This window comes from Cotesia glomerata, linkage group LG5 (genome assembly GCF_020080835.1).
Source record: "Cotesia glomerata isolate CgM1 linkage group LG5, MPM_Cglom_v2.3, whole genome shotgun sequence".
NCBI classification, from domain to species: Eukaryota; Metazoa; Arthropoda; class Insecta; order Hymenoptera; family Braconidae; genus Cotesia; species Cotesia glomerata.
In genome coordinates, this window is record NC_058162.1 from 1,133,704 (window position 1) to 1,149,145 (window position 15,442).

At 27.8% G+C, this 15,442-nt stretch overlaps 1 protein-coding gene across 3 annotated transcripts in view; it reads right to left on the reverse strand.

Moving 5' to 3' along the window:
* LOC123266234 (protein prickle-like) overlaps positions 1-15,442 on the reverse strand; it is an 87,752-nt gene that overhangs the window by 37,864 nt on the left and 34,446 nt on the right. The window contains exon 1 of one of the 3 annotated variants that reach the window (XM_044730353.1): positions 12,177-12,291. The exons of 1 other annotated variant lie outside the window; for it this stretch is intronic. Coding sequence is in view for 1 of the 2 variants with exons in the window: in XM_044730352.1 (XP_044586287.1) it covers positions 1,380-1,468 (89 nt within the window). In the remaining variant the exon portion in view is untranslated. Of the gene's footprint in view, positions 1-1,379; positions 1,524-12,176; positions 12,292-15,442 lie in introns of those variants that run through there. One more of the 3 variants, XM_044730352.1, reaches the window with a different exon arrangement.

The window sequence follows — 15,442 nt, forward strand, 5'->3', positions numbered from 1 at the left end:
GTGAATATTAAATGAAACTAAAACGACTAGGTGATTTGAATATTTACTTCATTAATATAAAATGATTTATTTAGTATTAAATTGACTCAAGTTTTATTCAAATTTAATAAAATAACTCATAATATTCAGAATTTTTTTGTTAGATAGTATAGATATAAAGATCCCTACAATTGAGCTGTGTAACCAAATCCTGTCGAATGTTGATAAATGTTACTATAATGATGTGTATAATTCAAGTATTAATATTGAAAAATTTAAATAATACTGTATACGTAAATACTAAATTCATATTTTTGAGTGGAAGAACCACAGGTGTCCGGTTATTGATTATATTACACTCCGTCAACTGTGCGCTTTTTTTCATTTTTTGGCTATCGATTCTGAACTTTACAAAGCCGCAAATCAGTCAGGAAATTCAACGAAGCCATGTAAGAATTCAGAGTATTGAAATACACTTAATTGTAATGAATACAATACTATATCTTAGTCATTTTTTTTTACTCTTTAAAAATCGATTTTGAGTTATAGCGCCTCGTTTTTATTTCAATTAAGAATTTTAATATTTATAAAAAAATATTATAATAATTCTTTTTTTATAAATTTATACAAATCTCTATTTAAAAATATTTTTTATCATCAAAATTTTTAACTTTTTACAGTTTAAATATTAATTTAATAAATTTATTTGACATTAATTTTGATTAACAATTGACATTACTTAAAGGCAGAATTTTATTCCCAAAACGTGTCAAAAAAATTAGAAATAAAATGTCTAATTAAAAATTGGGAAGGTTTAAAAAATATTGATTTATTTTTTTAAATTATAAATCTTTCGATCAATACTTATAAAAAAATAATAATAATTTTTATAAATTTAAATTTGTATTTAAAAATATTTATTCTTGTCAAATTAATTAAATTAATAATATTTATGTATAGATTTAATGTAAATTTAATTAAATCTGCTAGAATTATCGAACTTTTTATATTTTAAATATTAATTTAATAAATTTATTCAATATTAATAATAAATTTATTCAATATTAATAATATCAAATAAAAAATTGTGGTTGAAATATTGATTTATTATTTTAAAATTATAAATCTTTCGATCAATACTTAAAAAATAACAATAATAATTTTTATAAATTTAAATCTGTATTTAAAATATTTATTTTCATCAAATTAATTAGATAAAAATTAAATTAATAATATTTATGTATAGATTTAATGTGGATTTAATTAAATCTGCTAGAATTTTGAATTTTTCGCATTTTAAATATTAATTTAATAAATTTCTTTAATTAACATTGAATTTGATCAATAATTAAAGCCTCAAAAAAAATTAAAAATTAAAAAAAAAAATAACAATAATGTACCTGATGGTGGCAAATTTGATTTGAGTGCGATAAACATTGGTCATCTGCCATCTTGGACAATCGGAAAAATAGTGAGTAGTATGACGCATCTTTAACTATTTTACGAGATGGTAAACACATCTACGTCACACCCCATTACATACTAGAGAAAATCACTCGGACAATTAAACGACAGCGAGTCTGTAAACGTTCACTATTTTTGGCCAACACACATCTATGTTTACATTATTTTATTTTATTTTATTAGTTTTATCCAATAAGTTTGATGTCTTGCGACACATTATTTTCTCGGCTGTGCATACGAAACTTGGTCTGACCACGGCGTTTGGAAGACTAGCGCGTCATCTAAGGGGTACAACCCCTCGAAAAGTGAACGTGCCCCCCATGTCAGAGCGCACTAACACGTTTGACACCGATGGATTCTCCCTTGTGCTTTACTACTATACCACTATACTACTATACTTCCCGGTGGTTCAATCACCAGGAGGGGGATCACTTTTACAGTCATAAGTACTCACACACACGTGCTTTGATCAGAGACTATGACTAAGAATCCACAGAGACACACATGTTCCTCTATATACTGTACACTGTACTGTCTGAAGACTGATTCAAGCAACTAATATTTTATATTTGTATGGGTCACTTACACATCCATTGCCGTATAAAGTTTGTCGATGGATGTGTCAGCCACCCTCAACTCTTTCATGCCCAATTAGCATGAAAGGGAAAGTTATATTTTATGTTAGACAACTTTTTTTACGAAAAAACCTTTTTTTATGCAATAATACGGAAAAAAGCATAATTATTGATTGTTTTTAATTTTATACTTGGTGATATTTTTTTTTTTTTTTAATTTTTCTTACTATATTTAGGAATTTTTTTTTTTAATTAAAAAAATTTTAAATCAAAAATTGAGAACTCAAAAATTTCTTTGAATTTTTAAATTTAATAAATAAATTTTAAAAAATTATTAAACTTTTAAAAATAATGTTCAAGATTTTTAACTTCCCGCTACGAAAATCGAAGATTTTCAAAAATCGGGAAGTTATTGTTTTCACCCCGTTTTGCAAAAATCGAGTTTTCATCAGATCTCGACGTTTGAAGGTCACAGGAAGCTTCCCTGACTATCCCCGCGAGGTTGTCACTATGTCTGTATGTGTGTGTGTGTGTGTGTGTGTGTGTGTGTGTGTGAAAGTATGTGAACCGCTTATAACTTTTGAACGGCTTGACCGATTTGATCGCGGTTGGTGCCATTCGAAAGGGCTTGACCAAACTTAGATTTTGAAAACTATTTGGACCGATTCAGATCAATAGATTTTGAGAAATCTCCAAAAAACTGAAAAAAAAAATTTTTTCAAATGTGGTTTTTTTGGAATAACTTTTAAACGGCGTAATAGTTCAATTCCAAAAATTAATCAGCTCTTAACCTCAAAAAACCACGTCGATCGCCACCAGTCCGGTCAAAATCGGTTGATTCATTCGAGAGATATCGTGAACGAAAGAAAACCGAAAAAAGTGTTTTTTCGGAATAACTCCAAATTTCTAGCGCGATCAATTCAAAATTAGAGATTTTTTGTGAGGCTTGAAAAACTGCGTCGAATGCTTCTAACCGCGTAAAAATCGGTTTATTCATTCAAAAGATTGTGGTTTAAAAATTCAAAAAATAGTGTCTTATCAAATCTCTATCAGACTTTTGAGCTCGAAGAGCTTTAAAGGATAGGAAAGCAATCTCTTTGAGCTCGGAGAGCTCAAAATAACCCATAAATTGTATTTTTGAGCTCGAAGAGCTCAAAAACATCATTGGTGCAATTTTAAGCGCCTAAGTATGAAATTAGCGGGAAGTTGCAGGGATGGCCTTCAGGGTCAACCGTTTTCCTAATTTTTTTTGGATCGATTTATGTATTATTTTGAGCTCTCCGAGCTTGGAGAGATAGCTTTTCTATGCTTCTTCGAGCTCAAAAATCTAAAAATTATACTATCTCATCAAAAACGATCCGAAAAGAAATGTTATGTGAACTTATGCAAAATTATGTAAAGTTATGTGAAGTTATGTGGAAAAAACACTTAAACGAATTGATTATGTGAAATTATGTGAAGTTATCTCTTGAATGAATCGACTGAAATTATGTGAAATTATGTGAAATTATGTGAAGTTATGTGCAGAATACACTTTTCGGTTTTCTTTCGTTCATGATATCTCTTAAACGAACTGGCTGAAATTATGTGAAATTATGTGAAATTATGTGAAGTTATGTGCAGAATACACTTTTCGGTTTTCTTTCGTTCATGATATCTCTTAAACGAACTGGCTGAAATTATGTGAAATTATGTGAAATCATGTGAAGTTATGTGCAGGAAACACTTTTCGGTTTTCTTTCGTTCATGATTTCTCTTGAACGAATCGACTGAAATTATGTGAAATTATGTGAAATTATGTGAAATTATGTGAAGTTATGTGCAGGAAACACTTTTCGGTTTTCTTTCGTTTATGATATCTCTTGAACGAATTGACTGCACTGATAGAAGGATTTATTTGTATTAAATAATATTTGTTAATAGCTAACAAATCATTTATTAGAGACCATTTTTTAATGTTAAATAAATATTTCTTAGTATTCAAAATGATTTGTTTGTATTCAATAAATCTGATATTCATTTATTAAGTATTAATAAATCTTTTTAAATACTAAGAAATATTTGTTAAGGCCTAACAAATGGCTTCTAATAAATGATTTGTTAAATATTAACAAATCTTTTTAACTATAAACAAATCTATTAGTGTGAAGTTATGTGAAATTAAATTCTATGTCAAAAGTATAGAAAGACTATCTCTTTGAACTTGGAGAGCTCAAAATAAGACATAGGTTGTTTTTTTGAGCTCGAAGAGTAATTATTAGTGCAATTTTAAGCGCCTAGGTATGTAAGTGGCGGGAAGTTGCAGGGATGGCCTTCAGGGTCAACCGTTTGTCTAATTTTTTTTTCTTCAATAAATTTTTTTTAATAAAAACTAGCAACCTTGCAGTCACTATGTGAACTATAAACAAGTAAAATTTTGCTTTATTAAATAATGACTTTTGTTGAATTGCACTGTACTTTTTTAAATATTGACATTTTTAAAGATATGAGCTCATCCTGAAGTTACACTCATCAAGAGTTTTCATTTGAGTACCCACATGCATTTTTGATATATTTTTCATATACACATATACACAATATATATAAATATATGAAAAATTGATGTGGGTACTCAAATGAAAGATCTCGATGAATGTAACATCGGGATGAGTTTATATCTTTAAAAATGTCAATAGTTCACAAGATACAAGGTCATTTCTTAATTATTGATATTTTTGAAAATATAAGCTGGTCCCGACGTTATACTCATCAAGAGCTTTCATTCGAGTACCCACATGCATTTTTAATATATTTATCATATATATATAAAATATATGGAAAATTGATTTGGGTACTCAAATGAAAGGTCTCGATGAGTGTAACATCAGGATGAGCTTATATCTTTAAAAATGTCAATAGTTCATAAGATACAAAATCGTTTCTCAATAATTATTGATATTTTTAAAGATATAAGCTCATCCCGATGTTACACTCATCAAGAGCTTTCATTTGAATACCCACATGCATTTTCAATATATTTATCATATATACATATATATAATATATATAAATATATAAAATATATGAAAAATTGATGTGGGTACTCAAATGAAAGGTCTTGATAAATGTAACATCAGGATGAGCTTATATCTTTAAAAATGTCAATAGTTCACAAGATACAAGGTCATTTTTTAATTATATATCTAGAGATAAAGCATTTTCTTATTCCCTTAATAATATATATTAGAAAAATTGTAAGAAAAAATTTTTAATATAATATAGTTATTATTTACAGTAGATTTTCCCCCTTAGTGTCAAAAAATATTTATCATAAATGTTATATATTTAGGAATTATATTGTAAAATAATTAGAGCAATTAATTAGCAACAAATTGCACTTTAAAAGCAATGAACTGTAATAACAAATAAATAAATAAATAATTTAAAAAATTAAAAGAACCAGAACTACTATCTCCAGCAAATCGAGAGACTTTTTTAATTTATTAAAATGTTTTTATCCACCTGGACTTATCATAATTACCAATCTAAAATTAAAATCAAATTAAAAAGGAATGCCTTCCTTGTAATTTTACATATTTTTTTACTAATACATAATTTAGTACTGCATGAATAAGAAAGAAATACCACTTTCGTGTTTATGCTTTGCGCAAAAAAGTTAAAAGGATGGATAATAATAATAATGGTAATAATAATAGCTTCCATCAAGTTTTATACCTCCTTCAGAAGATCTAATTGCCTTTCAATTAAAAACAATCAACAATTTTTTTTTATGCCAGAAAAACTTGCACCTAGAATATCATTTTCGTAAAAGTTTCATGTGTTTTTAGGCCAATAGTTGGATAAGAAAAGCAATTTACAGTCATGACTTGAACTTTTGGACTTTTTGAAGGATGACATACATAAATCTATATATATTTATATATACAGTCGGAGGAAGGGGCCGACGTCAAATCAGTTTAAATAAAATCAATATGAATTTATTACCGGCATAATTCATCTGAAAAGTTATTTTACGGAATAAAATTTCTAAATTGTATATTCAACAGTTATTTATTTGTTATAATTGAAAAAAAAAAATATTTAATATAAAATTTTATTGATAAATAATTTTACAAAAAATTGAAATAAAAAAATGATGAATTTTTTTTTAAAATGCAATTTTTAAAAAATATTTTTTAGTTATAATTTAATAAATAAAAAATGATCAAAAAATTAAAAACGTCGGCTTATTTTAATAAAAATTAATTTAGCAGATATTTAATAATTTTTATTACAAATAAATTGTTAAATAAATTGACATTTAGAATTTTAAAAAAATTAAACATGCAATTTTTTAAAAATAATTTTTTGGGACTAATTTAATTGTTAAAAAATGATTAAGTGACTACTAATTTTTGAAACTAATTAATTAAAAATTTTTTTAACTAATTAATTAATTTATATAAAAATAAAATAATTAATTCTGGCATAAAAATTAAAACAATAGTGAGCAATGTTTAAATTAGCACGGATTTATGAATAAAATTATTTCCTTCCTTATGAATAATAATTACAGAGTTATAGTACACTCGAAAAATACGAAAAGTCTATTTTGAGTTGCACGTGTACATTAGTTTGCTCTGATATTTTTAAATATGCAAGTTTCCGGGTGTAGAGACTCAAAGTACAGTTATAATTTTATAAAAATAACCGCTTGAAGGGATAAAATAAAAAAAATGACTAAACAGACGCAGTCATGATACGAGGTGAGCTCTGAAACACACAAGTTACAAATGCATGTCGTTATCATCTCCGAGAATAAGTCGTTCTCCAGAGAACCTCATAGCTCGTCTACATACCTATATATTTATTTCTCGGTTCTCTGGCTCCCAGACTTGAGTAGGATAATCATGAGAATAAAGTACTCATGGTCTTTGAACGTTTAATATTCATAACCGTAGTACGCACATTCAACGAAATATAGTGCGTGAACACTCACCGACAGTGAGAAAGAGAAACAGTTAAATAAGAGCCAGTTCCCCAAGCGGCACGCGAATTCTGATTAATTCGATTTAGTATAGAGGTGAAACCTTAAAAATAACCTAAATCAAAAAATGAGATCGTTATTCATATTAGGAAACTAATATCCGTATTTATGATAGATGCTCTTTTTCCTCGCAAACTTCTCATTATTCATTACCGAGATAAATATAAATGTTAATAAATAAAATAATACTTAGCAAAATTTTGGATTTTAAATCTATATTGTTAAGAGAATTAGAAAAATTTTGTCTCGAGGATAGTAGATAATAAGACATAATTAAGAAACGACCTTGTTTCTGGTGAACTATTGACATTTTTAAAGATATAAGCTCATCCCGATGTTACACTCATCGAGATCTTTCATTTGAGTACCCACATCAATTTTTCATATATTTATATATATTATATATATGTATATATGAAAAATATATCAAAAATGCATGTGGGTACTCAAATGAAAGCTCTTGATGAGTGTAACGTCAGAATGAGCTTATATCATTAAAAATGTCAATAGTTAAGAAAGTACAGTACAATTTAACAAATATCTTATGAACTATTGACATTTTTAAATATATAAGCTCATCCCGATGTTACACTCATCGAGACCTTTCATTTGAGTACCCACATAAATTTTTCATATATTTCAGATATTTATATATGAAAAATATATGAAAATGCATGTGGGTACTCAAATAAAAGCTCTTGATGAGTGTAACATCGGAATGAGCTTATATCTTTCAAATTGTCAATATTTAAGAAATTACAGTGCAATTTAACGAATATCTTGTGAACTATTAACATTTTTAAATATATAAGCTCATCTTGATGTTGCGCTCATCGAGACCTTTAGTTTGAGTACCCATATCAATTTTTCATATATTTCATATTTTTATATATATATATATATATATATATATATATATATGTATATATGAAAAATATATGAAAATGCATGTGGGTACTCAAATGAAAGCTCTTGATGAGTGTAACATCGGAATGAGCTTATATCTTTCAAATTGTCAATATTTAAGAAATTACAGTGCAATTTAACGAATATCTTGTGAACTATTAACATTTTTAAATATATAAGCTCATCTTGATGTTGCGCTCATCGAGACCTTTAGTTTGAGTACCCATATCAATTTTTCATATATTTCATATTTTTATATATATATATATATATTTATATATGAAAAATATATGAAAATGCATGTGGGTACGCAAATGAAAGCTCTTGATGAGTATAACGTCAGAATGAGCTTATATCTTTAAAAATGTCAATAGTTAAGAAAGTACAGTGTAATTTAATAAAATTCATTATTTAATAAAGCAAAATTTAATTTTGCTTTGTGACTGCAAGGTTGCTAGTTGTAATAAATTAACTATTGAAAGAAAAATTATTTATAATAATTTAATAATAAAAATATTTCTTAATAATTTATCAAAAAAAAATTAAAATAGTTGCAGAGAACAAAAGAAAAAACTGAAACATTTAGCTCAGCATTATGAGTCGTGGAAAATGTAAATATTTAGAGTTGTAAGAACAAAAAAAGAAGATGGCTCTGTAAACTTGGTAATGCCGGCATTCAGTAGTAGTAAAACTAACATAATTCACGTAAGATCAGAGAGTAGATAGAAGAGTATAGAACAAGTTTGAAAATCCAGCGAGTATAGTTTCTTGTGCAATTTAAGTAAAGCGACGACGGGCTCTCAAACGATTTGTCAGTAGAGAGACAAGATCCTAATGGGAAAGTAATCCCTCGACGAATAGTGGACCGGCATTGCTTGGTTGTTATATAGAGGCTGAGGTAAAGAGGGATTGTAATGTTGCGATAAGAAAAGAAGTTAAGAATAAGAGCACACCAGGATTACTTCGATGATCCTCTTCTTCCTGACTATCCTTAAATTATGACACCATAATACAAGATTATGCTTTAAATTCTGGTCCAGTGAAACCCGAGAAATTACTCTTGTTCGATCAACAATCACAAAAAAAATTCAAGGATTCAAGCAAAAATTTTTTAACCAAAAAATTTTTCTCTTGAATCAAGTCAATTTTTTTAGACCACTTAATTGACAGCATCCTTAAAATTCATTCAATTAATTTTAAATAAACAATTCTCCTGTCATATTAAAGAGACAAAAACTTCTTTGAAAGATCTCTAACAAAAATACACTATTGATTTATAAATGAATCACGATTAATGTTTGAGTTTACTAGGCAGATTCTAGGAACGCTGTTCTATGCAAAATATTTAGATTGATCACTGCTTTTGAACACAATATTCGTGGAATCTCTTTTCTGCAGCACGAAGGCCATAAAATAAAAAAAAAAAAATCTGCATAATATAAGTAAAGGTGGAAGCCAAAATAAAAGTTAAAATCTTATCAAAGATATCGAAGGCGAAAAAAAACAAGCTATCATTGGAATTTGCCACTAAGTATTCAAATGCTGCTAAAAAAGGCCTTGCATTAACTTTCATTAAGACCACCCGACAGATAACTTTAAATCAAGTTCTCGTGCATTAAGAAGATACATAAATATGCTTGCGATTATTTTAAAAATATTCCAATTCGAATGTAATATAATTGCCTTTTTTGGTTGTTTTTTTGGAGAATTGAACCCTATTCAGAATTTCATCTTGCAGCGAATAAAAATTTTATTTTTGTTGGGGGCGTAAAAGTAACTATGTTTCAAGACAAAATGATAGTCGCTAACGGTGCGTTGTCACGCAAGAGCGTGCTATAATGTACAGATGGTAGAAAGGCATTTCTAATCTTAAATTGTTGTGTGTATGGTAATATATGTAGTACAGAAGCTTTGAAAAATTTTTAACTGGATCATTCGTGAATCTTAGGCTGTAATCATCGTTTTTATAAATTTTCTCTATTGCTTTTGACACAATAATTATTAAAAAAAAAATTAATAGTAATGAATAATAATTATTTAGAAATAGTAATTAATTACCGTTAATTATACAGTTACAAATACGCGTAATGTAACAATAATAAAAGTTAACAAATGTATTTTAATTAGGCATATACCGTGTAACTACTCTAATTTATATCATACTCGAGGCTTTCATGAGAGAAATAAATTGAATCGACAAGTAGGATTATAATTAGTTACAAAGAGAAAAAGTGATTAGGATATGAGTTATTACTAGTAACGTTTAAGACATAAATTCATTCACAGATTGGATTTTTTTTGCACTGTTGAAAGTCGAGTTTTGATTTATGGTTCTTAAAGAGAGTTGTCAATTTGATAAATACGCTTTTTTTGGCTTAAAAAATTACGCGAAAAATTTAGAATGATATTTTTTTATCAATTGTCTAATAAAAAAATTAAATCAATTGATCAATTTTCTTTATAAAATTTTAATAAGTCAAAAAAACTTTGAATAATTCTTTCAGTAGTCGCTCAAATTTGCAACAGAAAGATTTATTAACTCTGAATAACTCTTTTAGAAGAGTCCGAAATTTTGGAATTAATCCAAATTTCTATCTCAAATTCAGAATTTTTCCGACTTAATCAGACTTTTTTTAACTTTTTAAAAAAAAATAAACATTAATAAACTGTTACTCATACTTTATAAGTAATTTTTCTAATTTTTTCCGAGAAATTTTTCCACAAGGGAAGCTAAAATTATTAATTATTACAAAGAAAACAAAATCTACTTGAATTATAAAATCATTAAATAATTTTGATTTAATTTAATTTTTTTCTGTGTAATTATTTTGAAAGTTATTAAGCTTTTAGAGCCGTATTACGCAATACAACCCTTTAAATTGTAATCGCACAATAAAGTTGACTGCATTAGAATTTGAATGGTACTTTATCTACGAAATATTCCAATGAAAATATTTGAGATAATTGCGGATCGTCTTGCAGGGAACTATTTAATCCAGTGAATTGTAATTTAAAAATGAATATATAGAAAATTTATCATTTTTATCTTCGGTATTTAATTCGTAATTTAGATTAATAAAATTGTCGCACATATTTACACGCTCATAAACTATGTTTACACCATCAATATTAAAACTTGCACACTAAATCATTCACACCGCTTAGAAATTTTCTCACAGTACAAGAACAAAAAATAGTATTATTTAATTAGCACTTATTATTCATTCGGAATAGTGAAATGTAAGTTAATTTAAATATATATATAACATCTGATCTTGACAGTATGGTTAATGGTAAATACTTTTGCCAGACTACTCTTTAATAGCTCGATAAATAAATACGGCTGTAATTTAGATCGCTACTAAGCAATACTTTCAAGTGTGACATTATAACACCGTTTAATAATGTTTTTTTTTTTCAAACATTGTATGTATTCATTCACACTGCCCTTAAAAGCCTTTTAAATAACCATTTGCATAAATAAACATCGGCTATTTGATTATAATATCTATTTATTTCAATTAGAACTGTAATTGTCGAGTAAAAAATTTTTTTCTAACAGTAAATAGAAAGGAAACATTATTTACTATTTTTTTAATTAAAATTAATTAAAAAAAAATTTTTTTTTATTAAAGTAAAATTAAATAATTTTTTTTTTAATAATATTAAAAACATAGAAGCTCAAAGAATTTTATATTTCCTTGATTTTATGATTCTGTAATCTTTAGTGCATTTAAGCGGCATCCTTTCAGGTAAAAAAAAAAAAAAAAAAAAAAAAAAAAAAAAAAACTTGTGCTTGTTTACAAATGTATTGTGACAGAAACTAGAAAACATTAAAACCATCGATTTTATCACTTCGGTAGTAAAACAGTATTAGTTTCGGTATAAAACTTTTTATTTTGACAACTTGTAGATAAAAGTCTTACGGATTCAAAGGGACCGGTGAAGAAACATTCGGTAAACTCCGTTGTAACTTTTTATTTATATTTGTTTTGTCGGGTTTTCATTTGCTAAACACATAGTCTAAAAATCAGCTTCATAAAAATTTTATAGAACAGCATTCCAGATAATCGATGCTAAAATTATTTTAATTCACCAATTTCGTAGTCAAATAATTATTTATTATTCAAAATGATTTTTAGCCATTAAAAAAATATTTAAAAAAGAATTTGACGAATAAAAAAGTATAAAAAATTTAATTAATTATTATTGGTGACAAACTTTACCTTCAATGACAACTGGAAAGGATTCTATACACTGAGATGGCACAAATAAATATAAGGAGCCAAAAAGAATGAAGTTGGATGAGAGATTGGACGGATAGGATCGCGCGCGAGCAGTCAACTGAGAGCATTCCTTGACAGTCGGGCTTACAACTCGAAATTTGTCGGTCGAGTACTGTCGTGTAACTCCGTGAAAGTTCGCCAGGAAACACGTGGAGTCGCGACCAACCCCTACGGAGCTAGGATTCCTGCGCCACTGTTAAATTTGCCGCCCCTATAAACTATATATACCAGGAGGTGACAGAATAAACCGTGATACAGGACGAGGACGAGGACTATCTGGCTTCAGCCCTCTTTTCATCTCGCTTACTCTCCCTCATGGCTCCGCGTAAATTATCGGGAAATACACGTTAGCAATAGCTTACAGTTCTCTCTCGCTCAGACCATTTTTTCGATTCACTCTCTGCGAGTGCGTATGTCCTACCGAGTTTTATTGCGTATTTCAACGTTGCATTAACAGTGAAACTTTGGTAATAATAACAATTTATATTGAATCATAAGAGTTATATGTTTATGATTCCATTAACATTTCAAGAGAGCCAAATAAAATCTTTACATCATATTACAGTACATGGATATTGAGATTGACATTATTATGACAGTGATTGATAGATCGATGATAATAGGTTCCAAGTAATAACCCGCGTCGTAAAAAAATTTTCTGATCTGGTCAGATTTAGTTATTTTAGACTATATGTGCGAGTAAAAAATTATTTATAGCCATATGTGACTTTATATGGCACTTTATATGATTTTATCTGGTCGTATATGACCTAAATTAGGCATATAATACTTCATATGGCCATATATGACTTGATATGATCATATGTGATTCTATCTGCTCATATATGACCAAGTCAGGTTATTTAAAAAAATAAAAAAAATTATTTATGAATTTTTGGACATGGTCAATTTTCACCTATGGCTTGATATGACTATATATGATCTAATATAGCTATATGTGATTTATATGGCCATGTATGGTTCTATCTAATCATATATGATCATACCAGACTTCATATGAAAATTAAAAAATTAATTATGATAATTTTTTGACTTGATGTAGACATTTATTGTCTTATATGATCGTTATATTTTAATTTGGCCATATATGACTTGATATGATCATATATGATTCTATCTGGTCATATATGACCAAGTCAGGTTATTTAAAAAAATAAAAAAAATTATTTATGAATTATCAGATATGGTCAATTTCATCTATGGCTTGATATGGCTATGTATGATCTAATATGGCCATATGTGATTTATATGGCCATATATGGTTCTATCTAATCATATATGACCATACCAAACTTCATATGAAAATTAAAAAATTATTTATGATAATTTTCTGACTTGAAGTAGACATTTATTGTCTTATATGATCGTATATAGTTTAATTTGGCCATATATGGTTTTATCTAATCATATATGATCATGTCAGACTTCATATAAAAATTTAAAAATTATTTATGATAATTTTCTGACATTGTAAATTTTTATATATAGCCTGATATGGCTATATATGACTTAACAAGGCCAAATATGACTTTATAAGACCATATATGACTTCACATGGCTATATATGGCTTGACATGGCCATATATGACCTTTTATAGCAAGCTATTACAGAAAGTTTTTATCAAGATACTTTTAAATTGCAGTAAGCAAATCACTTATCGATCTTCTAACATACTGTTTAATTTTTTTTTTCATAAATACGTAAGTCTCAACAGCATCACAAACGTATGGCTGCTGTAAAGTAATATATTACCGCAATACTCGGTAATAATAGTCAATGCTTTTTTCCCAGTTAAAGCGAGCAACTGGCAAACCTAGGGTTGCTTAAGCGTCAATTGACGTTCCCGACGCGTCGACCACACAATTGGTATTCAGTTGGCTTGAGCACGGTTGATGAGCCCTGTCTGATGTATATTCTGACCCTCTCTACAGCTACGTGATGCTATACCAATGCGAAAATTTCAAATGGTGAAAATTCATATTGCTTTCATATACAAAACTTTTTCGCGATATCTACAATTTTTTGCATGACAGAAATGACAGAACGCGTACGTATACACAATCACGATCGTCAATCGATCGCAGATTAAATAGACACTCCCATTGTTCTCCTGGTTTTCGCGAGACTGGGTAGTAAAGTGAGGAAATGTTGATGATGATAATCGAACAATTGAACGCACCCTCTGTGTATAATCTAGTGTAACTAAATGCAGGTGTATATTATGCATGTATGATCTAGTGAGAATAAATTATGGATTATCTGTAGTAAACCTCAGTTTGTGTGTGTTTAGTAACTTGACACCTGTAAATCTGTGAGTTTATGGAAATATGAATTAGAATTTATAATTTTATCTTCACTTTATCACAAGTTGGAGATAAATTAAAAAGAAAATTTCCCTCAAAGCCTTATCAGTCATATACATAGCCATATAAAGTCATATATGGCCTCATAAAAGTCATATATGGCCATGTTAAGTCATATATAGTCATATAAAGTCATAAATCGTCCCATAAAGTCATATATGGCAGTTTTAAGTCATCCATAGCCATATAAGAGTCATATATGGCCATGTTAAGTCATATATAGCCATATCAGGCTATATGTAAAAATTTACAATGTCAGAAAATTATCATAAATAATTTTTTAATTTTTATATGAAGTCTGATATGATTATGTATGATTATATAGAACCATATATGGTCATATAAATCATATATGGCCAAATTAAACTACATACGATCATATAAGACAATAAATGTCTACATCAAGTCAGAAAATGATCATAAATAATTTTTTAATTTTCATATGAAGTCTGGTATGATCATATATGATTAGATAGAATCATACATGGCCATATAAATCACATATAACTATATTAGATCATATATAGTCATATCAAGCCATAGGTGAAAATTGACCATGTCCGAAAATTCATAAATAAGTTGGGGATAAATTAGAAAGAAAATTTCCCTCAAAGCCTTATCAGTCATATATATATAGATAGCCATATAAAGTCATATATGGCCATGTTAAGTCATATATGGCAATTTTAAGCCATACATTGCCATATAAAAATCATATATGGCAATTTTAAGTCATACATTGCCTTATAAAAATCATATATGGCAATTTTAAGTCATACATAGCCATATAAAGTCATATATGGCCATGTTAAGTCAGATAT